Genomic DNA, 25190 nt, shown 5'->3' with positions numbered 1-25190 from the left:
CCGTGAGAAACCCAAACCATTAGGGAGACCGTGAGGTTGATAGCCTCAGCTGAGCTCCTGGCCAACACCCAGCATCATCTGCCATGTGATGAGCCATTGTGGATGTCCAACCCAGTCCAGCCTTCAGATGACACCACCCCAGCTGCTATCCAACTACAACCTCTTGAGAGACCCCAAGTGAGAACCACCCAGCTGAGCCCAGTCAACCCATGGGATACTGAGAGAGAAGAATAAATTGTTGTTTTAAGCCACTGAGTTTGAAGATGGTTTGTTACACAGCAACAAATAATAGGACCACTCCCCATTGAAGTATTTAGGACCCTCAGGTTTTCTTGGGGCATTAAATAAAATTGCGATTGTTCCTTCAACCACCCTGGTCCTGAGATGGGGTCAAGGAACAATCCCTTGTATCATAATTTTTCTGATAACTCAAATATCTTTTGAAGATAGCTGAGTGTTTTTATAGATAGCTGCTTCTTGTGAATCTGGCTTTCTTGTTCTCAGTTTGGGAGATTTCCTCCATGCTCTTTAGTTGGGAGATCAACTGGAATGACAGACTCCCTTGGAGAGCCACCTGTCTTTGCTATATGTTGGTTTGGGCCGCTCACTGGGAGGCAGAATTTGATGAGGATCAATGGACACAGAAGAGAAATTAGAGTTAGAAAAAAGCATCCAGCTAGCGATTAGAAAATACTGTCAGTATAAGGTCACACCATCCACATCATTATACACATCCTATTGATTTCCTCTTAGCGTTAAATACTTGCTGTGTGAAAAGCACTATGATGAATACAAAGACACGTGATATGTGATCTCTTCCATCAGAGAGCTCACAAGATAGCCTGGAGAGACAATGACATAAACCCTTAAGAAGCTAAATGATGGTATAAAACCATAATTAGAAATATGTCATAAGGAAGCCTTCCTACACCATGGATGGAAATAAAGGAGCTGTGAGTTCCATGGATTATTTGTTTGAGTTGGGCCAAGGGAAAATTATTGACCTGGTCACCTGGGGATGGATGTTCAGAGATATTTTACTTTTCAGAATTATTTTATAACCGCAGAGACCATTCCGTGGTAGCAATATGTTCAAATCTGATCTTAAACCTTAAAAGGGACGTTGCTTGGAAATAACCGATACAAGAAAGACAAATATAGAAAAGTTGTATCCAAGAAGCTTTTAATAGAATAGATCCCAATGACCAGATGTTCTAGAAGAAAAGGAGCAGATGTGAAGTGTCCAGATACAGAAATAGGATTGTGAATAATGGATAATTGAAAGAACCCAGATGTACTAGTTTGAATAATGTCACCTAAAAATTCACAATCCCAGAATGTGACTTTATTTGAAACAGGACCATTAAAGATGCAATTAGTTAAGATGACAAGGTCATCCTCGGGTAGAGTAAGCTCTTAATCCATATGACTGGTGTCTTTATAAAAAGAGAAAACAAAGACACAGGCACACACACAGTAAATGTCTAATGAAAAACCAGATACAGAGGGAGAACACCATGTGATAATGGAGGCAGAGACTGGAGTAATGTATGAGCAAGCCAAGGAATGCCAAGGATTGCTGGCAACATCAGAAGCTAAGAGGAAGGCATGGAACATATTCTCCCCTAGAGCCTTCAGAGAGAGAGCGGCCCAGTTAACACCTTGATTTCAGATTTCTAGCCTCCAGAACTGTGAGAGAATAAATTTCTATTTTAAGCCACCCAGTTTGTTGGTACTTCGTTGTGGCCACCCTAGGAAACTACCACACCAGGGTATCCTGTCTCTCCAGACCTCCTTGTTTCTGCTGAAGGCTGAGCTTGCAGCTTTCTGGATGTCCCGACCTCTGTCCTAGGCCTCCGATTCTGCCTCTACTGTGACACCCCAAGCTTTCTGGCTTACCCTCAAAATGGCCCTTATCCCACTCCTGCCACCACCAAGGAACCCGGCAGGATGAATGCAGTCTCGCTGCTTGGGTACCAGAAAGTGGTGACACTAGTGGTAGGTGTGTGTCCATAAGGCAGTCACTGCAGTGACCAAGCAACTTTCCACACCTGGCTTTCTGGGCACAGCCTTCGATTGGGGTGCAGCTGCCACCAGCACCATCCCTGCAGAGCCCTGCAACTTTGGTGGCAAAGAGCAGATAGCTGAGCCCATTCCAGGTCACAGCATGACACTGGCAGAAAGAGATGCTTTCCTGCAACTCTCTGGGTCCTATATTTGCTGCTAGCCTCAACCCCAGGGGGGATTTCTCTATTAACAGCATTTTTTTGTGCCCTGGAAAGCTACTGAATTTGATTGGTTCTGTGGCTTGAGTTTGAGAGAATTCAGGATCTGTCTTCTTGGCTCGTTGCAGAAGGCCCAGCCTGGCCCTTTGGAAGAGATCTTTCATGGAATTCCCCATTGTTTGACCTGGTAGGCTTAGTCTTCCACTGTCACCCTATTGAGCTATCCCTAGAGATTCGCAAGAGCCTCCCCAAGCCCTGAGGACAAGCCCCAGAATTAGAAGATCCTGCAGATAATGATTACACCTAACGGTGCAGAAATAGAAGAGATGGGTTTGAATCACTTCATTCCAGAACTATGATTTCCAATACAGTAGCCACTAGCCACATGTAGCCCCTTAAATTTAAGCTGTAATTATTTAAAATTAAGTAAAATTTAAAATTCAGTTCCTCAGTCACACTAGCCACATTTCAAGGACTCAATAGCCACATGTGGCTGGTGGCTACCATATTGGAACACAGATATGGAATCCTTCCATCATCGCAGAAAGTTCTATCAGGTAGCACTGGTCTAGAGCTATTTGTTTTCCAAACCCTTCCACACATGTGCTCTCTTCCCCTTTTTTACTAAGTGTAGTCTCCTGAGATAAATATTGAGAATATGTCAACTCCATAACACAAAGAAACATCATTTTATTCACTTAATGTCTGTTAGAGATAAGAAAAAGTTTGTGTCCATTTTTAAAAAGAGGGGGAATACTTGGATGTGATCACTGTACCCTACACTACAGAGCAGCGCTCACAGCACTCGTGTTTGCAGATGAAATGTACCTTCCTTGCATCATTTGTTGACGCTACTGTGCAGTGATTCTGAGCCCTGTGGGCAGGAGCCTTTGCGAACCAACGTGGCTAGCTTTCATTCCACACCTACACACTTTCTATCTCCACCTTCTGTCCTTGGCAACAGAGCTGCATTGGGAGAATAACCCAAATTTGGTTGTGGGGAGCGGAGAGACGGCTACTGTTGAGCTCCTGCAAAAAGCCTGAGTGCGACCATTGAAAATGAATGGAATATTATGCTATTTTCTCCTCCAGTTTCTATAATTTTCTTGTATCAAGCCGGATGACAATGAAACTATGTACTTCATTATTTGGCTCTCCATAAAAATAACTTCACCACACCCTAGAATTTAAAATTATGCTTCTGGCTTTTGTTGAAAGTAGCTGTATGTAAAAGTTTCCTGCACTTTTTGTTGTAAGAAAAGTATCAGAAACATCATTTATTGTGTTTCAGTGCCTCTTATGTTAAAGACTTGTGAGATAATTCCTCTTATAATTCAATACCAGAGCAAAAGTTGTCTTTACTGGCGAACATAAGCTAGCTCTTTCGAATGTTGAGAGTTATGTAATCCATTCAAATCTCTTTTTGTCCTGGCTCCAAGGAAGCTCTCAAAACTTTTTTGTTCACTTGCAGCAGTTTCCCTAGCCTAGATTTTCTGGTATAATAATCATCCCCTACCATGACTTGTCATCACTTGTTCTTATTATTATATTTAAGAGTTTTGGGGTTTTGTTATTGTTTTGTTTTAGTAATTGTATTCTTGCAAACCTCCTCTTCTTTTTGGACATAAATTAAACATCAATTTATCAATGAATATCAAAAAAAGAGGGGAAATAAATATTGCTAGGCCAGTGCTTCTCAGAGTTTAATGTGCACTTAAATCACCCAGGGATCTTGTTAAGCTGTGGATTCCAATTCCACGTGTCTGAGGTGGGGCCTGAGATTCCACTGCTGGTCCACAGACCACCGTGTGAGAGGGAGATGGCAGTGTGTAGCTTGTGACCTAGCACCCTATTGCTGCTAGAAGGAGTCAGAGGAATAAATACAGCAAGTGAACTGTAAATGGAAAGGACAGAAGCTGAAGGAAATATTCTCATCTTCCAACACAAAATGAATAAGAGCAATTCCCCATCCCCCTCTCCCCCATGCTTTGGTTTGGAGAGGGTCCCATGGGTGTGAGGTAGCACAGCAGAGCTAAGAGCTGCACTCCGGAGCCACACCGTCTGACCTAGAGTCTCCACTCCATCCCTTCCTAGTGTGTCTTTGGGCAAATTGTCACTAGGCCTCAGTTTCCCTATCTGCAAAATGGGGACAATACTAGTACCTTTTTCAGAGTAGTTTCAAGGACTCAGTGAATTAACAGATGTGAAGTGCTGGGAACAACACCTAGGCCGTCATCAGCATCTGCTTCTAAACAACTGAATAAGGTTTATCCTGGATGAGTGGATGCATTTCTGACCGACTGGATCTAAACTGGACTCTGTTTTTCCCCTGTGGGTTGAGGAAGGGGCGGGGGGCGGGGGCTACACCTTTGATGAAAGGTCAGATTCACAAGGCATCCTCTTTATTTTTTTTTAAGTGAAAAAAATGATGGCCCTAAGAGTTGGACTTAGAACTGACAGGAGTGGCCCAGGGAAGCCGAGTCAGTGGGGTTGTTGTAGTTCCTGTAGAGCAGCCACTTGGCGGGCATCCTGGTGACCGTCAGTTAAATGTGGCCCCCTTCAAATACCTTCTTTAAAGAGACTTTTCACTGTTGGCTAGTGCTGGTGCACAAAAGTCTGCATTTGGGATTTGTGCAGGTTTTATGGAATCTGTCCCTTAAATATGAGACATTTCCCTTTGGCCCGTGGCAGCAAAATAAATTTGAGTTGCTGAAGAGAATATGACACAGATTTTTGCCTGGTATTGATCACCTTTTAAACCTTTGTTCCCCCTCCCAAAGCAAAGAGCCCAGCCAGCACCGAGTAAAGAGATGGGGCTTCTCTTTCGACGAGATATTGAAGGACCAGGTGGGGCGGGACCAGTTTCTACGATTTCTGGAGTCGGAATTCAGTTCCGAAAACCTCAGGTAAATCTCTCCAAGGTTTGAGTTGTGTGCAGAGTGTATATGAAGAAATTTGCATCCCTCTTTCCACCTCCCTTTGTCCATCAGATGTTATGGTTCAGATTCCAATTCCAGTTAATCTGGCTGAGGTTGACACAGAGAACAAACTTTATGTGCAGATTAGCAGTGACCAATACCAGCATTTGTTGTGCTTTAAGTCCAGATGTCATGTTTTCAAGTTATTGGAAACATGTCTCCAATGATAAGTCAATGGTCAAATGGATTTAATGACGCTGTCCATTAACTAAAACCATAAAACCATGGAAATCCACAGTGGAAAGGCAGTTCAGAGACCATCCCCTTCAAAACTTCCCAGTCCAGGGTCCTGAATACTGGACAGGCTAAACAGAAGAAAGAATGGTCAGCGGGCTCATTTCAGAATTTCAGAAAGCCAAAGTAAATATCATTCAAGACCTGGAGACACAACTGTAAAAGCTAATTAAAACATGCTTTTCCTTTTGGGAGGAGTTCTAGCAACTTCGTGTAGTGGTTACTCTCGTCACTTGATGCCCTTGAGAACATCTGATTGTTTCTATTGGGCTACGACTAATCAAGATGAGGGGAAACGTCTAATGTGCTTACAGTTACTGTTTAGTAGAAAAAATGAAAACTTTCAAAACATGGGGCCCATTGTAAGTGAAAGGAAAGGGAGCACATTAAAAGGGGCAGATATCATGGTCATGAAAAATCTGGTAATGTGGTTTACAGGCTTTCAGTGTATTAGATGTCGAAACAGAGCCACATAGAAAATGTGACTTATCTAAGACCCTTACTGATCTTAGCCAAGTGCTGGCTTCTCAGTGGATTAGATGGAAATCTCAGTGTTTTCTTGGCCCCAAGCTCTCTTTTATATACAAGTTTAATTCCCATCTTCCAATGGCATTTTTCCAAAGAGTGGCTTTATAAATTTTTTTATTTTTTTACTTTAAAAAGAGCATATGCTGTGGGCAAAGGACTGTCTGCTCCAGTGTCAATGTGCAAACTCCATGTTATTTATTTAGGGTTAGAGACCATGTCGGTCCCGTACGTCCATCAAATGATGTTTATTACACACCTATCCTGTACCCGGCCCCCAAGAGTCTGCTAAGGGATGCGAGAAAGTCAAGATGCGTGATCTTTGCCTGCAACGACTTTGTAGGTCCTTGAGGAAAAGACACAAGAAACTCTTAAGTCATTAAATGAATATAAATGAGTGTAAACTCTAAGAACCTTTTTTTTTTTTAAATGTTGAGCCTTCTTTTAATGTATTCATTTGTTTTTATTTTTGGCTGTGTTGGGTCTTCGTTTCTGTGCGAGGGTTTTCTCTAGTTGTGGCAAGCGGGGGCCATTCTTCATCGCGGTGCGCGGGCCTCTCACTGTCGCAGCCTCTCGTTGCAGAGCACAGGCTCCAGACGCGCAGGCTCAGTAGTTGTGGCACACGGGCCTAGTTGCTCCGCGGCATGTGGGATCTTCCCAGACCAGGGCTCGAACCCGTGTCCCCTGCATTGGCAGGCAGGTTCTCAACAACTGCGCCACCAGGGAAGCCCTCAGGGAAGCCCTCTAAGAACCATTCTGGAAGTGTTTTAAAAAGGGACAGATGAGTGTAAACCAGGGTAGGCAAATCATAAGCTGGACTTTGAAGAGTGTACAAGATATTGACATAGACAAGAAAGAGGGAGGGGGAGTGTTCTACGCTGGAAGACCCTGAGACCAAAGATGTGGCAGGGGGACCCTCCCACACCACGAAGTCCTGGGAGGACGTGTAGATGCCGATTAACCGTAATAGCGATGACTTTCCAGGCAGCCATGCGCCTGCTGTAAACCAGGTAAGGTTGAATATCTGATTTCAGGTTATGACACAAAAGAGTTCTCTCCTTGTGCTGAGGCATTGTACTAAACACATCTCAGAGCTGCGCTTCAGTTCCTTATTGAGTATTCATGACAGTAGACTTGACTCTAAAACTCTTTATCAGGACGGTGCTCAGACCAGCCTCCCAGGCTGTGCCTGCGGGTGGGTCCTGCGTGGGAAGCCACGCCCCCTGTGGCCACCATCATGCACCCAGGCAGACTCTGTGTGGCCAGTTCAGCCCCAGGTCCTACCCCCAGCTTGGTCCCCATGAGCAACCCCTGGGAGCCCTTTCCACGTCCCCTTCTCATCCCTGTCCCCCAGGTCCCCAAGATGGAGCGGTATAGAGGCCCCCTTTACCTGACTATTTCTCAGCCACCTGCACCACTGCAGAGACTTTGAGGGATGGCCACAGGGTGCTGGTCCTCGTGAGGGGCCCCAGGGTGGGAGCACCTGCTGACTCAGCACTGCCTCGCCCAGTCCGAGCATATCCAGGGCCACGAAATCCGCTGTGCATTTCAGGCCGGGAGTGCACAGAGGAGTGTGTCCCTGGCAGGTGTGCAGCACCTCATCCTGCTTTACCTCCTGCACTAGCGCCTTTTGCTCCTGCGCCAGGAGGGCTCTGTTCAGTCCTGGCTGAGAGAATGCGTGTGAGCGCACGTGAGCGTGCCAGGGACTAATCTCCACCCCCAGCGTGGATGCATAAATCCAGACTTAAAGAGGGTCCCCTCTGATCCGTGACAGGAGAGCGGATAAAGGAAATAGAACAGCTGGAGATAAAAAGTATAGCCCAAGAGCTTCTAAAATCCTCTCTGCAAGCCCAGACTCCACTTTTATGATATTCAGCGTAATTGGATATATGGGGGGAAGCTTGGTTTGAAATCACACAACGTTAGGACTCTTCGGTCATCAGAACCAGGACCTCCCTCCCTTCCCTTTGCAGTCATTCCTGTGGCCACAGATATTGGCCTGGCGCCCACCGTGACTCAGGTCCTGAGGGCACAGAGCTGAATGCGTTTCACCCCTTGTCCAGGATGGCCACGAGCAGCCCTGCAGGTGCATCTCTGCTGTTGGTCCCTGTGAAGGGTGGTCCCTAGAGCCGTGCCATGCGGCACATGAGGACCCTGCTCATCTGTGGTATTGGCCACCCCGGGGTTGTCCTTTCTCCCCAGGACTGGCCAAGCCCAGGCATCTGGCACTGGAGCAGGGGAGGAAAAGAGACTGACCAGAACTCAACTGGATACACTGCAAAGGCCTCTCCACATCTGTCCTCCCGCACTCCCTTGCATCTCTCCAGTGAAAGGGGTATTTAGAGCAAGACATTTCTGCAGGACACCTAGAAAAATTCTGTCAGTTAAGTAACCAAGTGGTTCAAACTATACCAGAGCTTCAGAATACAGAGCAGAGGAGCTCCAAAGAGACATAGGTATTGCTCTCACCACAGTGAAAGGTCACCCTGGATCCTTTAAGGAAAGATGCCTTACATATGTGATCATACAGTGTAAGTTGACGTCCCTTTTCGTCATTTTTCTTGGGGTGAGCCTGTGAGATGAGGGAGGGGCGGCATCTCCAGGCACTTGAGGGGGCACGACCAGGGCATTTTGCTGCAGACAGCACAGCATGTGATTGTATGCTCTCTACAGCACCCTGGGCCAAGCCGGGGGCTCCGTTCGGTGGGCCCCCCTGGAGACAGCTGTTTGCTCAGGGCCTCTAGAATGCCTCCGAGGTGGGGCCTCCCAGTGCTGAAGCAGGGAGTCCCAGAGAGTGACCTGGTCCCTCTCTTTTCTCTGTGTGTTTTCCTAGAAGGGTGACAGGAGCCCCTTGCCACCTTTGCCCCCCTCCATCTCCCCTGCACAGATCTCTGTCCTACCTGGCTTGACACCCACTGCCGCTCAGCAGGGCACGAGTTAAAAATCAAAACCTGCCGCAAAGAGCATGCATCCCCCGTACATCTTTTACGAGCTGTAGCTCTCCTGAGAGAATGTGGTTGTTCTTCTAACCTGCAGATTGATTACCCCTGTTCCACACAGTGTCAGCTGAAGGGAGAAGCAATTAAAGAGCGCGCAGGAGAGTCGCCAGGTTGGCCTGGAGCGCTGCCATCTCCCACAGTTGCCCCGAGTCATAGGAAGACCTCGGAAGGTTGGCCAGGCCTGGCAGTGTTCCCCACGAAGCAAACACATGGTTAATGGGAACAGAGGTGCTCACACAACACTGGGACAATCTGTGGCATTTCAGCCACTGCCTGGCGAATATCACTCGGCTTCCGTGGTGCTGCTGGTGGTGGGGTTCCAGCCCAACCAGAGACCAAGTCAAGTGGCGTCCGTTGTGCCCGAGTCTGTTGACCAGCAGAGGGCACAGAAACCCTTCCTTCTGCATGGAGTTGGCTTTTCCCTGGGAACGAACTAAAAGCTGAATTTTTCTAATCCATGAAAATCTTAGTTGATGAGAAGATAGCTAAACGAGGAACTAAGGGCTGCCCAGGCCTCCTGTTGGATGGAGAGTGTCCAGCTGCTGCGTGGTTCCCCTTGTTGCAGCCAGCCTTGGCGAGGAAACCCCATTCCCTGTCATCACCCCAGCCCTGCAGGAGATAGGAGGCCCCCTGAGGCAGCCCCTGACCGCCCTCAAGTCCCATCCCCTGCTGCTTGGCGCCGGGGGTGTCTGAGCCCAGGCTGCCTCCCCGCGAAGGCCAGTTGCCACCTGCATTCCTAAGCCAATGACACGGATCACATGCTGGCATAGGGCTGGCTTCCCCACCTTGCCGACTCCCGCAAAGCAGGACAGGTGGTCTCCCTGATACCCACGTGTCCTCGTGGCCTACCAGTCATGACAGCCCTTCTGCCGCAAGAAGCCACGGAGGCTTAGTGCAGGGTGGGCACTGATCCGCCGCCACTGGCACCCTCCTCCCTGCTGGTGTCCTGGAGGAGCAGCGGTACCTGCAGGCTTTTGATAAGAGCAGAAGCTGTGCAGGCCTCGGTGGGCCTCCCATCCTCAGTAGATGGGGGAGGGGAGCTTCAGGGCCTCTTTCAAGGGGTGGGGGACGGGACATCCGGGGATCAGAGCCCCCAGCTCAGGCCCGTGGGCTCAGAGATGACAAATACAAAGCAAGCCTGTTCTGAATTTCTAATTGACACAAAGGTTCCTTGAAGCCAGTGATGGTAAACACATATGGGATGTCAGGATGCTGTTGTGATAGCATTTTTTTTTTTTTTTTTTGCGGTATGCGGGCCTCTCACTGTCGTGGCCTCTCCCGTTGCGGAGCACAGGCTCCGGATGCGCAGGCTCAGCAGCCATGGCTCACGGGCCCAGCCGCTCCGCAGCACGTGGGATCCTCCCGGACCGGGGCACGAACCCGTGTCCCCTGCATCGGCAGGCGGACTCCCAACCACTGCGCCACCAGGGAAGCCCCTGTGATAGCATTTTTGCTGTCGCCTGAGAGGGATGAGACAGGTCATCTCCAAGGCAGACAGAGGGCTGAGCGGGTCCCCGTGCGCGCAGGGAGAGGAAGCTGCTGTCTGGGGAATGTCATCCCCGCCCCTCCCCTTCCTGTTCTTTCCTGTCCTCCAGCATGCCTGTTGTTTCTTTTTATGCTTTTTTTATTCTTGGTTTTATCTGGTAAAGGGAACCTTTTAATTTTTTATGTAAAAGTTTATTAAATTTGATTCCGAAATTTCCAGACCTTCTGTATACCCAGCTGAGCGATGTGCATTAATGTGGCTCCCAAGTCATTCTGCCAAAGGGACGCTGAGGCCTCAGGGGCCACGGGGAGCCTGCAGCGCTCAGAAGCTGCCGGGGCCTCAGAGCCTCCCCAGAGCTGCTCCTCAGAGCGGACTGGAACAAGGGACAGAAGGGGACGCCCACATGACAGTGACCGAGGGGGGCAGGAAATCGCCCAGATGTCATCTGTGTGAGAAATTGCCGGGTCTGGTGGTCTTGGGAAGGACACTGGCCCGGAGAAGTTGCTCCCAGCCCGGCCCTCAGCCCGAGGTGGCTCCCTGGGGCTGCAGAGGACTCAGCGAGCTGCCGTTAGCCCTCCTTCCAGTCCTCTGAAAAACCAACGCCAGTTCCTTTCTTTAGGACTGGTTTCCTAAATTTCACCTGCCCATCAAACACGGTCCTCCAGGAGAAGAAAACCTTACAGGTACTGTCATCGCCAGATGACCATTTTCACCTTTAAATACTTGGCCACCTCCTTCATTTCATGGCAGACCTAGCAGGGGGACAGAGAGACCCGAGGAGCCTAGGGAACGTCCAGGGGGATGGAGGAGACCCACTCCCAGCTGAGTTTCAAAGACCCATCTGAACAATTGGACAGTTAACAGCCCCCTTCAAACTCTACCCCCTGCCCACCAGACTCCGGTTAAAGAGCCACTAGTTTCCCTCTCCCTGCATAGCCAGAGGACGTGAGCACCAAAGACCTGGGGCAGAAAGACAGAGGGCTGGTGTTGAAGGGCAGGTGATGGCAGATGGCAGTGGCAGGAACCCCAGGCACCTTCCACCCAGGCCACCCGAGGAAGAGGTGAGCTCTGAGGGATCAGAGTGGCCCAGGATTGAGCCTGTGGCCGCCCTGCAGTTCCCTCCACGGCTCCCACCCACAGGGCCTGAAAGCATTTCAGAGTTACACCAGATAGGAAGTGCTCAGACCAGACCTGTCTCACGTACCCCTCCACCTGCTTTGTACCCACTGTGCCATGAGGAGAGAGATGCCCAGAAAGATACAGCAGTTCCGAGACAGCAGCACAGCGGGGATGAGAACTTCCTTATCTTCTGGTCGAGTGAAGTGATTGTCTCCTTCCCCGCCTCTCGCTCTTCAGGACCAGCGAGGGAACCATGAGGGTTTTCTTCAGGGAGATCGTTAGAATCACTAATGGCAAATCAGGGGGAGAGTTGGAGCTCACAGAGCTTGTGTCACACACGGATACACACACACTCTCTCCAGTCTTCTGTCCTTGTGTAAATGGAGATGCATTACCTGAGTTGGCCACTGGGTGGCACCTTTAGGCCATGCACTTGACTACACAGACGTTTCTCTGAAGAGCAACAGAAAAATATGCTTACCCTTTAAAAAACAGAGTACATCTTACTGTGGGTGAAATTCGATGACAGATTGAATGCACCTTCTTCCATGTCGTGGTTCAGCTTCTCTTGTCCCTGCCCTTTTGTTGGCTTGAGTAGGTGTGATACCGTGGCTGTGGGAACCACATAGCCAGGAGCCTGTCCTCATGTCTCATTGATGGGGAAACTGGACTCTGTTGTTCACAGGGCATGAAATGTGCCACCCAGACCTGAGTCCTGCTGAAAGCCCTCTCCAGGGATGCCTCGGGAACCGTCCTCATGACCTAGGGAGCTGTTGTCCGAGCTTTGGCCCTGGCTACTGTTGCTCTCAGCAGAAAAGAGCTCACAGCTCGCGCCCACCTCTCTAACACCATGCTGCTGCTGAGGGATTTGTGGGAGGCAAATATGGATGTGAGCACGAGGTTTTTCTCTCCAGTGATCCCTGGAGACTCTTTTAGTAGAGAGGTTCCCCACGTATGTCCCTTCAGCTTTGTTCCAGATGAGCCCATCTGCATTCCAACAGACATTTATTGAGCACCTACTATATGCCAGGCACCATGCCTGATACTGGTGTTGCAAACAGGCTCGGTTTCTCCATCTATAATATGAATGACTGGGTCCTTCCAGCTCGAATATTCTTAATGACGCCCAGATTCTATCTGCTTCTTTGACCTCTCCTTCATTTGGATGCCGCCACATCCCAACCAGATATGGCAAAGGGACTCACATTGTCTGTGGCGTGGCATCTATGTCAAGCGGTAGTTCTCAGCCGGGGTGATTTTATCTCCCAGAAGACATTTGGTAATGTCCAGAAATTTTCTGGTTGTCACAACTGGGGAGGGGATGCCACTGGCATCTTATGGGTCGAAGCCAAGATTGCTGCTAAATCTCTTTCAATGAACAAGGCAACGCTCACAACAAAGAATTATCCAGCCCGAAATGGCAATAGTGCCGAGGCTGAGAAACCTTGATGTAGAGGGAGAGAAATCTCTTTTTGGTAATCAGGAGCACAGTGATCTTCTAACATGCATTTAGTGCAATAATGGAACGCCTTTGTATTCTCAGCAGGCCCTGCGGCCTTCGTGATGTGTGAAGTGGCCACTGGGAAGGCTTGGGGATGCAGCAGAGTGAATGCCATGGGAGGTCAGTTCTGGGACCATGTCCAGCAGAGCAGCTATTGACTAAGCCCATGGAACAGACTGTCTTTGTGCTTCCATTTCAGGTTCTGGTTGGCTGTCCAAGATCTCAAGAAACAACCCCTACAAGATGTGGCCAAGAGGGTGGAAGAAATCTGGCAAGAGTTTCTGGCCCCCGGAGCCCCAAGTGCAATCAATCTGGATTCTCACAGCTACGAGATAACCAGTCAAAACGTCAAAGATGGAGGGAGATACACATTCGAAGATGCCCAGGTTTGCTTGTCTAGTCGAATAGTTCTGTCCCAAGATGTTCACTTTTCCACTCCACCACCCCACCCTTTAACACACATCCAAGGCGCTGTATGTAGTCACAATTTCAGGTTTTGTTATTTATAAGGCCATCAGTGGAGACCATTCCAGGTAGGTGCACAGAAAAATTCCAGGAGGATTGTTTTCCTAGATGAGTTACGTTGTTCAATAGAAATAGAAATTTACCATTACACGTGGTATCTTTTCCAGGAAAACCTCAGAGCGTTTTACAAAACCTGAAGTCCTGTAATAAGTCATAGTAGAATCTGGACACCATAGCACAACATTGGCAAACTGGGAACAGTAGCTGGCGGGGCCGGGGGTCAAGCCCACTCTCATAACTACCACCCTGCCCTGCTTCCACAGTGACTCCCAACCCTGTGGTGACTGGGGAGCTTTGTGCCATGTGATGAGATACCACGAGGAACAGGCCAAAGCCCCTGCCCTCAAGGGAGTTAAAGCCTAGTGGGAGAGACAGACAAGGAAATGGGCAGTGTCACCAGTAAATGAAGTGCTTCAACAGGATGAGCTCTAGGGTTTAAGGGACCCATGGTTGGTGGTTGGGGGAGGGAAACACACCCCTGCTAAGCACCGTTACCACACAACTGCTGGTGAGGCTGACGAAAGAAACAGAAGCCTCCTAAGCAGCAAGCTTAACTTGAGGGCTGGGAGGGGCCATTTCTAGAGATGAGCATCAGACCCATTTCTCACTTCCTGGGTCCTAACGTTTATTTCCTTCCGCCGTCCTACACTCCATGACAGGGCTTAAGGTTTTGCTCTTGTCCCCTCGACCCTCTTCATTTCTCTCACTTGTAAGGTCCCCAGGTGAGAATTTAGCGAGATTGCCCTCCCACAGACGTTACATAATTTAGGAAACAGTCACCGATGCAGGTAATGGCATGAGAACACAGCCAGTGTCTCATCATCCAGATTTGCTCAGAACTTCAGAATGGAAATACCTACCAACCTCAACACCACGACTATCATTTCTCTCCCCCTGGTCATGAGCTCCACTGAACACCTGTGCCAGGTAGATTTGGTTCTGTAGAGTTCAGTGACTTTGCTTTATGAAGTCCCTCGCACCCTTTGCACCTTCAAAGCAAAATATTTAAGTCATGAGAAATCTTTTTTTTTTCCAATAGATTTTTGTATGTGTGTGTATGTGTCCCAAGCACATAGCGACATATCGTGGTGAGGAGAGTGATGGCGAAACTCCGTGGGTAATGGAGAGGCTCCATGGGTAGTAGAGAATCTCCACAGGTGATAGAGAATCTCAGTGGGTGGTGGAGAGATCTCCATGGGTGATAGAGAAGCTCCATGGGTGATGGAGAATCCCCATGGGTGTAGAGAAGCTCCATGGGTAGTGGAGAAGCTCCATGGGTGATGGAGAAGCTCCATGGGTGATGGAGAAGCTCCATGGGTTGTAGATAATCTCCATGGGTGATAGAGAAGCTCCATGGGTGATGGAGAAGCTCCATGGGTGACAGAGAAGCTCCATGGCTGATGGAGAATCCCCATGGGTGTAGAGAAGCTCCATGTGTAGTGGAGAAGCTCCATGGATGATGGAGAACCCCCATGGGTGATGGAGAAGCTCCATGGATGATGGAGAACCCCCATGGGTGATGGAGAAGCTCCATGGGTAGTGGAGAAGCTCCATGGGTAGTGGAGAAGCTCCATGGGTGATGGAGAAGCTCCGTGGGTGATGGAGAACCCCCATGGGTGATAGAGAAGCTCCATGGGTAGTGGAGAAGCTCCATGGGTTATGGAGAAGCTCCATGGATGATGGAGAACCCCCATTGGTGATGGAGAAGCTCCATGGGTAGTGGAGAAGCTCCATGGGTGATGGAGAAACCCCATGGTGATAGAGAAGCTCCATGGGTTGTAGATAATCTCCATGGGTGATAGAGAAGCTCCATGGGTGATGGAGAAGCTCCATGGATGATGGAGAACCCCCATGGGTGATGGAGAAGCTCCATGGGTAGTGGAGAAGCTCCATGGGTTATGGAGAAGCTCCATGGGTGATGGAGAATCCCCATGGGTGATAGAGAAGCTCCATGGATGATGGAGAAGCTCCATGGGTAGTGGAGAAGCTCCATGGGTGACGGAGAAGCTCCATGGGTGATGGAGAACCCCCATGGGTGATGGAGAAACTCCCCAGGTGAACAATCTGAAGCACAAAGCTCAACTCTCCATTATTCATGAAACACGAGAAAAGGGAGACTGGTCAGAACCATGATGCTCCCTGCCCAGTATTATTGCTCTGATCATGATATCAGGAAGGATTTATTTTCATGTTTTATTATGGAAACTTGTAAACATGCGGAAAAGTAGAAGGAATGGAAAAACAAACCTTTGTGGACCCTCATCCAGACTCAGCAATCGTCTATACAAGACTGATCTCATTTTTATCTGTGTCCCCACCTATTTTTTCACCTTTTGTTTTAAAGCAAACCCAAGACTGTATCATTTCACTGTAAATAGTTAGGTGTGTATCTCTCTAAGAGAAACTGACCCTTTGGTCTTAACATTACCACAATGCCTTAACAAATTAGCAGTTATCTCTTAATATCATCAAATGTCATGCAAGTGTTCAAATTTATGGTAGTTCCATAAATGCCTTTTTAAAATCGTTATTCAAAATCAGAATCCAAACAGGGCCCACACATCACAGTAGATCACCTTGTCTTTTAAGCGCCTCGTAATCTACGGGTTCCTTTTACGTCCTCCCCACTCACCCCCCCCAACCCCTTGCCATTTACTTAATGAAGAAATTGGATCCTTTGTGCTGGAGAGATTCCAATGTCTGGATTTTTCTGACTGCAACGCTGTGGTACTATTTAACGTGTCCTTCTACCATCTGCATTTCCTATAAACTGGTAATTTGACTGAGGTGTTTAATCAGATTTAAGTTTGATTTTTGTGGGCAAAATTACTTCCTAGACTGTGCTGTGCTGTCTTGTCAGAAGGCACATGATGTCTAGTTGTCTCTCTTTGTGGTTTTAGCAGCTATTGATGCTTATTGCTTAAATCCATTAGTTAATTAGGGGTTACAAAATGCTGTTCTAATTCTATCATTCTTTCTTCATTTATTAACTGAAATACAAATAATCAAATGCATCTACCATTTGATTCTCTAGTAATACAGTTCACACAGGAAAGATGGAATGTGTGTTGGATGCAGTCCCTTTATTTGCCAATTTAAAAAATAATGAATGGTTTACTGTCATCATCCAGTGGTGACCAATGAGGGGTTTTTTGTGTGTCTGTCTTTTCGTATCCTTGTAAACCTGTGGGTTTAAACATATTTGATGTGTTTTATCCATTTTATTATTTTTATCAATGCTTGGATCGTGCCATCTCTGCCCTGTTGGCTCCTTCTGACATGACCCTACTAGTCTTTTATGTCATTCAAACACCAAGGAAACTAAGATGATCCAGGCCAGTCCCCAGACCTGGCATCAGCTAGTTCTCTAAGAATCACTGGTTCCTCTTAGGGGGAAATGGTTTTTAGAGACCATAATTTGGGCACTTAGAGGCACTCATTGTTCCTGGGTTGGTCATCATTTTTAGGCCTTTCCAGTGGCCAGAGCTAGGAAATAGGTAGTTGTTATTTCTGATAAAAATACATCACGAGTACATACTGATACTTTGCATTCAAACTCAAAACTACAGGGGATTCTATTTAACTTCTTTCTTATGTCTGTGTCACCTTTCTCTATGCTGAGAATCCTGGTTCTCAAGGACGCCGTAGATGATAGCATTAGTACTTCACGTTATTTGCTTTATCCTGCATCACCACAGAGCAGTCTCAAAATCGCAGTGCCACCTAACAGCAGTGATGTGGTTATTGCCTGGTTCTTTAATAGCTGCATAGTATTCCATTGTGTGGAAGTACTATGGTTTAGTCAACCAGTCCTCTCTTCCTGACATTTATGTTATTACTAAGTCAAGAAATAGTTGATGGGAAAACTTGGGAGGTCAGCACATTGTGCCGTGACATGTTTCTGGATACACAGCCTTCATTAGCACAGTTCTCTGCCATTTTTCAGGTACATACTTCCAAATATATTGTATCACCTTACTGAGGATACCCAAAGCATCTCTAACCTCCTCAGTGTCTGCTAGGACTGGGATTCTCTGAATTCTAATAAAGTACTCTTCCTAAACCAATTTCTTTTCAGCTTGTCCCCTTTTGTTTCTTAAGTGTGTTTTCATCATAAATATACAGAGTGCTTCTCACTAGCCCTCTGACCTTGGGCAAGTTACTTCAACTCCCTGAGTCTTCTTTTCCTCATCTGTAGAACACAGATACAATGGTACCTATACTGTAGAAAGGGAATTAAGTGAAATGAAGCATGTCAACAGCTAACAGTGTCTGGCTCACAGTAAGATAAGATATTTATGATATTATTTCCTTAATGTCATCAATACTCTTTTCTTATACTTTTATGTTTAGGAAGTTTGGTGAAAGAATTCAAATAATTGCATATAACCTTAGTACCCAGAGATAACGCCTATTCTAGTGTTTTGTTTCTCTCAACTTATGTGTAAAGAGTGTTTATGCAAATAGGGTGATTCTGTAGCCTGCCTTTTACACTAAACTAAGAGTTCATTTAAAAGGCTAAATTTCTTCTGTAAAGGGCCAGATAGTTTAAATTTTGAGGTTTGTGGGTCATGTGATCTACGTCACTACGACTCAATTCTGCCATATAAAAACAGCTACACCGTAACAGTGTCACGATGTAAAATACATAAATAAGTGGGCATGGTTGTGTTGAAAAACTTTATTTATGGACCCTGAAAGCTCAATTTCTTATCATTGTTCATGAAATATTATTCTTCTTTTGATTTTTTTTCAGCCACTTAAAAATAGAAAAACCATTCTTAGTTCACATAACATAAAGAAATAGACAGAGTTTGAGACCACTGTGCTGAACAATATATCATGAAAATCATTGAAACACTTCAACACATCAGAAAGATAGAAGATAGAGAGACTTGGGAGTGGTTAATCTTTCATTTATATGGGAGAGTAGGTTAGAGTAGACCATGTTGGTGCAGTAACAGCAGCCCACCAATCTCCGCGAATGTTTCTGCATCAAGGTCGAGAGTTACGGAGCCAACCGACCAAGGGGAAGTCAGCCAGTACCATGATCTTCACACTGCCTTACCCTTCCTGGCCAGCAATGCTGCCCGCACCCGCTGCACGGGTGTGACTTAGAAGTTTCCAGGTAAGGAGAGGAGGCTAAGACCCAGCCAGGACTTGCTCTCCGATCTCCCAACTTGCTGGTCAAGTCTGCAGCTCAGATCACACTGCCCCTGGGTTATTAGAGCTGAGGGCTTGGTTGTCATGCAGAGACCTGGAGAAACTCCAGGTCCCTAGAGAAGGTCCCCAAGCTGGGGAGCAGGCTCTGATCCTGTTTCAGCCATATGCTTTGTCTAGGATTGTAAGATTGTAAGTCCTTTAAGCTTGCTCTCCTCAGTCTGCCCATCTGAAAAGTGGGAATGGTAACACCCAAGCCCTTTGGAATGCCCCCCTCCATCCCCCTATTGGGATCAGGAGCTCTGGGGTGGCTTCCTCAGCCGGTCACATGGTTCTCAGAAGCCAACCAACAGTGGTCAAAATGCCAATAGACATGTTGAGTATATGTCCTGCTATTAGGGGTCAGTAGCCGGAGTGAAGGCTCAGCCAGCTTTATGCATTCATTTGAAATGGGGCCTGGGGGTGGGGTGCAGGCTCCCTCGGACGGTTTTGTCTTTTATCTGACCACATGCATTGTTACAGCAAAGTTAATTGCCTGTGTTTGCTTCCTGTGGAAATATCTCACAAGATGCCCCGTCAGCATGGGCCCAGCATTTGCACTTGTGTTTTGCCGATCCATTTGGCTTTTTTGAAAATTTGGGCCAAGACCAAATCTTCCATAAAGATCTGTGGGCTGTGACCATAGCCCTCAGCTGTTTGCTGTGTTGTTCCAGTTTCACAGATTTAGCCTCGTGAGGGGAGAAAAAAAAAGAAAAATGAGCCATGGTTTTTTTTTTTTAAGGACTCAGTTCTTTATGCTAGGGGTTGAATTCTCTGTTCTCCATCTTGGGGCATCCGCAGGAGCTGCATTGCCACCTACTTGCTATGTGGTCTTAGGCAAGGATCTTGACCTTTTGTGCCCTAATTTTCTCCTCTGTAAAATGGGGATGATGTCTTCTCTACAGCCGTCTAAGGGTTTTTTAGAAATCAGATGAGCTAATAGCACTGAAAATTCTTTGAATAGGTAAAGTGCTATATACTTATATGTGTGAACTCACAAAAATTAATGGCTTTAGTATTCCCTGAGATCTCAAAATTCCAAGCTAGATCTAAAATGAGTTCTCCCAAGAAGGGTCTGCTCTTAGAAGGGATTCTTGGGGGTGGGGGGGAAATTCAAAAATAAAAAGTATGTAGGAGCCAAATCTGGGGGGCCTTGAGTATCTTCCTAAGGAATTTGAACTTTCTCAGTCTGAAGACAGTAGGAAAGCATTGAAGGCTTAGAGCTGAAAGAGGAGGAGTGAAATGGTGATGAGCAGAGCAGGCTGAAGCTGAGAGAGATCTGAATCTCGGGGCATGGAGTCCGAAGCTCTGCTGGTGGTTTTTGGAGGAGAGAATGAAACCACAGGAAGTATCGCGAGCCTGAGACCTCCTCTCAGGGCGTTCATCTCTTTCCAGAGCCTCCACAGGCTGCAGGAGGGAGACTGGAGTCAGCAGGCTGGTGCAGTGGCTGCCTGGCTTCAATTTTTAAAGTCTCAGAGTATCCTAGGATGTTCCGAGGACTGTGTCACTGGATCCATTCAGTCATTTGTCCATCTCCCCATCCATCCATTTCATGAACATTCATTCTCCCATTCGAGTTGGGAGACCTTGACCTGTGGGCTGTGAAGTTCTACACTGAGGGAAATTGCAAAGGATATTAAGGACCCAGGTGGCTTTTTGCCATTGGGCACAGCTTATCCAAGAACACATCATTCTTTTTTTTTTTTTTTTTTTTGCGGTACACAGGCCCCTCACTGTTGTGGCCTCTCCTGTTGCGGAGCAGACTCTGGACGCGCAGGCTCAGCAGCCATGGCTCACGGGCCCAGCTGCTCCACGGCATGTGGGATCTTCCCGGACCGGGGCACAAACCCGTGTCCCCTGCATCGGCAGGCGGACTCTCAACCACTGTGCCACCAGGGAAGCCCGAGCACATCATTCTTTACAAATAAAACAAAACAGGCCTAAGAAACCACTTCACTGAGATTGGATTGGATTGGAAATCTGTCCATCAAAGGGATTGACAGTTGAATCTGATGGACCAATCCAGCCTGTTGACTTTGGTCCCTGCAGGTTCCCATGTAGGTTTCCTACATGTCCAAGCCACCCTGCTTTCCTGACCTGCAGTAGCTGCTGAGATGCCCCATCCAGACCTGTACCTGCAGTGTCTGGCCTCCAGTGCCTCTGGATTTTAAGTTCTTTGCTGGGAGCAGACATCTGGCCTTCCTTACCTTCTGTAAATCCCTACAACATTAAAATAATGCTCGGCACACAGTTTTGTTTTAAATAAAAAAATTCCCTTGACAACTCAGTCCAGAATAATACCCTCAGCTGTCCCTATCATTTAAAATAAATAAATAAAAGGCCATTTGTCCCTTGGTTTTCCACTTTGAAAAATCTTGCCACACAACCTTGAGGAGCACATATAGTAGGTGCTCAATAAATACTGGTTAAATCCAATTTCTATAACATGCCAATTCAGCAAAACTTGGAATATCCACTAAGGGCCAGATGTTCTAGGCTCTGGGAATATACAGATACATAAGCTCTCCTCTTAAGCAGACCCCAATCTAAGTTACCAAACCTCCGCTTGGCCATCATCTATGCATGGAGTGATCAAAGAGCAACCTCGAGGTCAAAATGAGGTCAGGGTGATACAAGAGCTGAGAAATACACCATCGAGTGACACCCACAGTGAGCAGACAAGAAGCCTCTAGTCAACAGTCTCTATTCTTACCTAAACTTAGATGTTTAAAAGCAACTTGATTAAGGAATGCAAGGCCTCTAACATTTGCTTTGTTCAAAAGCCAGAGTCCAGTGGAGCCCACGTTTACATTTGCCCCAGATTACTCAGAAGCAGATGTCTTCCTAGCTTGGTGAAGGCTGTTAATCTTTGCCCCAGTGGTGGAGGTGGTGGCGTCGTGGGCCAGTATCACGAGACTACACCAAGTTTCCTGATATTAATCCTCGTTTGGAGGCATTTCCTAGTAGGCTTCCCATGCCAGACATATCTTAATAAAAAATGCCGTGGCATGCTTACTCCAGGAATTACTCATTTTATCCTGTGGGTGGTTTTATTTTAGGGAAATGAACGGCAGCGGGAGGGATGCATTTTGAAAAGAACAAATCAGTTGTTTGTGAGCGGTTTCTGTTTGTTACCACACAGACGAGTAGCTCTTGAAGAGAAGGCGTCAGAGAACTAAATTCCAAAATGTCTTTGTTGATGCTTCAGAGCAGAGATTTCTTGCACCAAGCCCCATGACCTTGAAGAGGAGAAGGAAACATTTGTCTAAGTTAATACCCGTGGTATTCGGGTAGGTGAAAGGAAATATGCAAAGCTGTCTTTGAAGCTACTCTTATCTAAGAATAGGGATTGAACAGCATCAAAATACCGTGCCCTTTGGCCAGTTAAATTGAACGTGTTTATACAGATGCTTTGCAATGTAAAGGCAAAAGATAATTCACTCTTACACTCCCTTATGACTTGAATGTTGCATTCCATGGAAACAGTGTCCGCCACGTCCCACTTAGAAGGACAAAGAAATCCAAATGGGAGCTTCTCATTTAAGGTCCACGGGATCCTAGAATATTTTTTAAAATGTATATATATATAAAACTAAATCACTTCGCTATACAGCATAAATTAACACAACATTGTAAATCAACTATATTTCATTTTAAAAAAGAAGGAAAAAACCTGGAAGAAAAGATCCACAGGCTCCTAGGATGGTCACCCGAAGCCGCATCCACGAGGACAAGCTACTGTCCTTCACTCCGATGAGCGTCTGTACGCACTCAAGTGAGTCTTTTCTACGTTTATTAAGCAGATACTGACTTAGGATCCCCATCAATTCCCTACCACTGGGCAGTCCCACCCTCTGTCCTCCTGAAGGACCCATGATGAGAAAAGTGTTCATTTTCTTTAGGCTTCAGCTAACCATGCCTAAGGTCTGAAGACCTTTGGTTTAAGATATTCAAGAGTCTCTTGAAAGGTGAGACTCATACATCTTCTGGGTGACTTTCTGTGACACAGACTCGCTGCCTGTGACTTCCCAGAGGCCCGGTCAGCCCTCAGAGCTTTGCCAGTTCGGCCCTTCCTTCTGGTGCGGAAGGCAAGTCGTACATGACCTGTGAGGTGAGAGCCTGTGTCACCCTGGGAGACTTGGCCGTTGCTGTCACTGACAACGTGGTGGTGAACAGTTCCCGAAAGGGGATGGTGAATGGCAGTTGCATCTACCCCTGGGATGACTCAGATTAAAGATTGAAAGGAGGCCCCTGACGCTTCTGCTAACCACACGCTGAGGACTTTGTCTCAGCCACAGAACCTGACTCCCTCAAAACCCCAACTCAAGGACCATGAACAGCACCGTGTACCAAGGGAAGAGTGTGAGCTTTGGGGTCACAGAACCCTGGGCTCAAATCCTTGCTCTGTGCTTGGGCGAGTCACTCAACTTTGTAGAGCTTTAGTGTCCTTGTCTGTAAAATGGGGTTGTTTAAACCTAAGCACTGATTCAGAGCAAACAACAACAGCAATGGAAATAATACAGCTGGACTCCGCTCACCTTTCCTCCTCCCCGGGAACCTTCTGGTCTTTGGTCTCCTTCCCATGTCATCCCTGGCAAGGACAGTCCCAACATGAAGGCCAGTTATCATCATTACTTTACATGTGTATAGTTTTTGTCATGTGTTCCCTTGTATTTCCTCGGTTAATTGTGTGCTCGGCGGGGCTGGAAAAGGCAGACTCAGGACCTGAATCCAAACCTTTGGCCCCCAGCCCAGCCCCTCCTCCAGCGTCTCACACGGCAATGTCACATCCTGCCCCACAGCGTCATCTTCCTTCAAGGGACCACAAGGGACCCAACAGTTCCCAAAGGCTGGATGTTGTTCCAGGAAGCTTGGGTGTTCCCAAGAGGACAGAGGACAGAGACACATCCATCTGCAAAAGAAAAACAGGACACTTGAAAATCCCAAGAAAAGCTCCTGGCAGCTGTGCAATGCTCCAGCTGAGCGGCCTCCCACTCCAGGAGGACGCTCTAAAGCTGGGGGATGAGATCGTAGCTGTTTCAGGAACCCACAGCAAAGAGGAGGACGTAAGGGTGTTCTGAAGTAGTCTAACTGCTCCAGCGTGCTTGGGGCCCAAGGCCCAGGCATTTATCTGATTACCTTCCCCAGCGCTGTGAGGCCCACCGTGTCTTGTCTAAAACCAAAGGAGATTTCCAGATGAGGACCCTCACTGCAAAACATTGACTTGTAGCAGGTGTGGTTTTGAGACACCTTGCACTGCTCACTCCCTCCTCCTCCCGCATGTCTCGGACTCCACTGATTCCAGTCATTTTGGGTTTAGGGTTTTTTTCTTTCACTCCATTGCTTTTTTTTTTTTTTCCTGAATGTTTTTTATTGAAGTATGGTTGATTTACAATATTATATGAGTTTCAGGTGTACAACATATCATTCGATATTTTTATAGATTACATTCCATTTAAAGTTATTATAAAATCTTGCCCATGGTTCCAGTTGGTTTTGCTTCTGCCTTAGCGTCCCAGGTAAGCAAAGCTCCCACCTTGGGCTTGGCCCTGGATGAGGATGGAGTGTCTCATCAGGGTGACATCCATGTACTGTAACTGTCAACCGCCATGGGGTGTGATTCCCTCCTGCCACTGAGAATTGTAGCTAAGATGTCCAGTATGACTTAGGGCCTTAGGGCATCAGTTTCTCTACCTATGGAGAACCATCCTCACCCTCCCTGGAGCAGGTGCCTCCCTACGTGTCAGGAAGGCAGATGTGGACTCTGGTAGTTCTGCTTGTTCACAGTCAACTCAATCATCCGTTTTTTTAGAAAGAGAGAGAGGGAGTAGGGGAGGGAGGGGTCTGGGGAAGGAAGGAAAGAAGGGAGGAAGGAAGGAAGGAAGGGAGGGAGGGAGGGAGGGAGGGAGGGAGGGAAGGAAATAAAACAAGAAAAGACAAGAAAAAGCAAAGAAGAGAAATGCAAACTTCTTTCTCTCTGGCGCTTTCTCTCATTCTGTCGGTGAGCGCTCGCTGGTTTCGCCAGTGGCTCTCCTGCTTCTTGCAGATTCTGGATATACATTTTCCTTAAGACTGATTGTCTGCAAAGCAGTGGAAACAAACCAGAACCCCTCATAAATCAGTAGGGGTCACTGCCAAGAGCTTTGTACACTTGCTGTCCCTGGCAGTGATAAACTCATTGCATTTGGGAACTGGCCAAAGACCCTGAGTCCTATCTTAATTCTCATTCCCAGAAAAACCTCAGCACTCCATTCCCCCACCCACTGTTTACTGTCTTTGTGTTTCTTAGACAAAGCTGGCAAGGAAGAAGGCACAGAGTTCCATAACTGGGTACATCAGAGGCTGCACTTCTCTGCTTGGGGGAGGAGAGGAGGGTAGAGGAGAGTCCTGGATCCATAG

General features: G+C 47.2%; 1 protein-coding gene across 1 annotated transcript in view; it reads left to right on the top strand.

Annotated features, from left to right (window-relative positions):
• Positions 1–25190, top strand: part of RGS6 (regulator of G protein signaling 6) — a 573125-nt gene that overhangs the window by 513855 nt on the left and 34080 nt on the right. The window contains exons 14-15 of the mRNA XM_060004290.2: positions 5006–5131; positions 13267–13453. Coding sequence (XP_059860273.1) covers positions 5006–5131; positions 13267–13453 — 313 coding nt within the window. The remainder of the gene's footprint in view (positions 1–5005; positions 5132–13266; positions 13454–25190) is intronic.

Source organism: Delphinus delphis, chromosome 2 (genome assembly GCF_949987515.2).
Source record: "Delphinus delphis chromosome 2, mDelDel1.2, whole genome shotgun sequence".
Taxonomy (NCBI): domain Eukaryota; kingdom Metazoa; phylum Chordata; class Mammalia; order Artiodactyla; family Delphinidae; genus Delphinus; species Delphinus delphis.
This window is presented reverse-complemented; position numbering and strand designations above follow the sequence as displayed.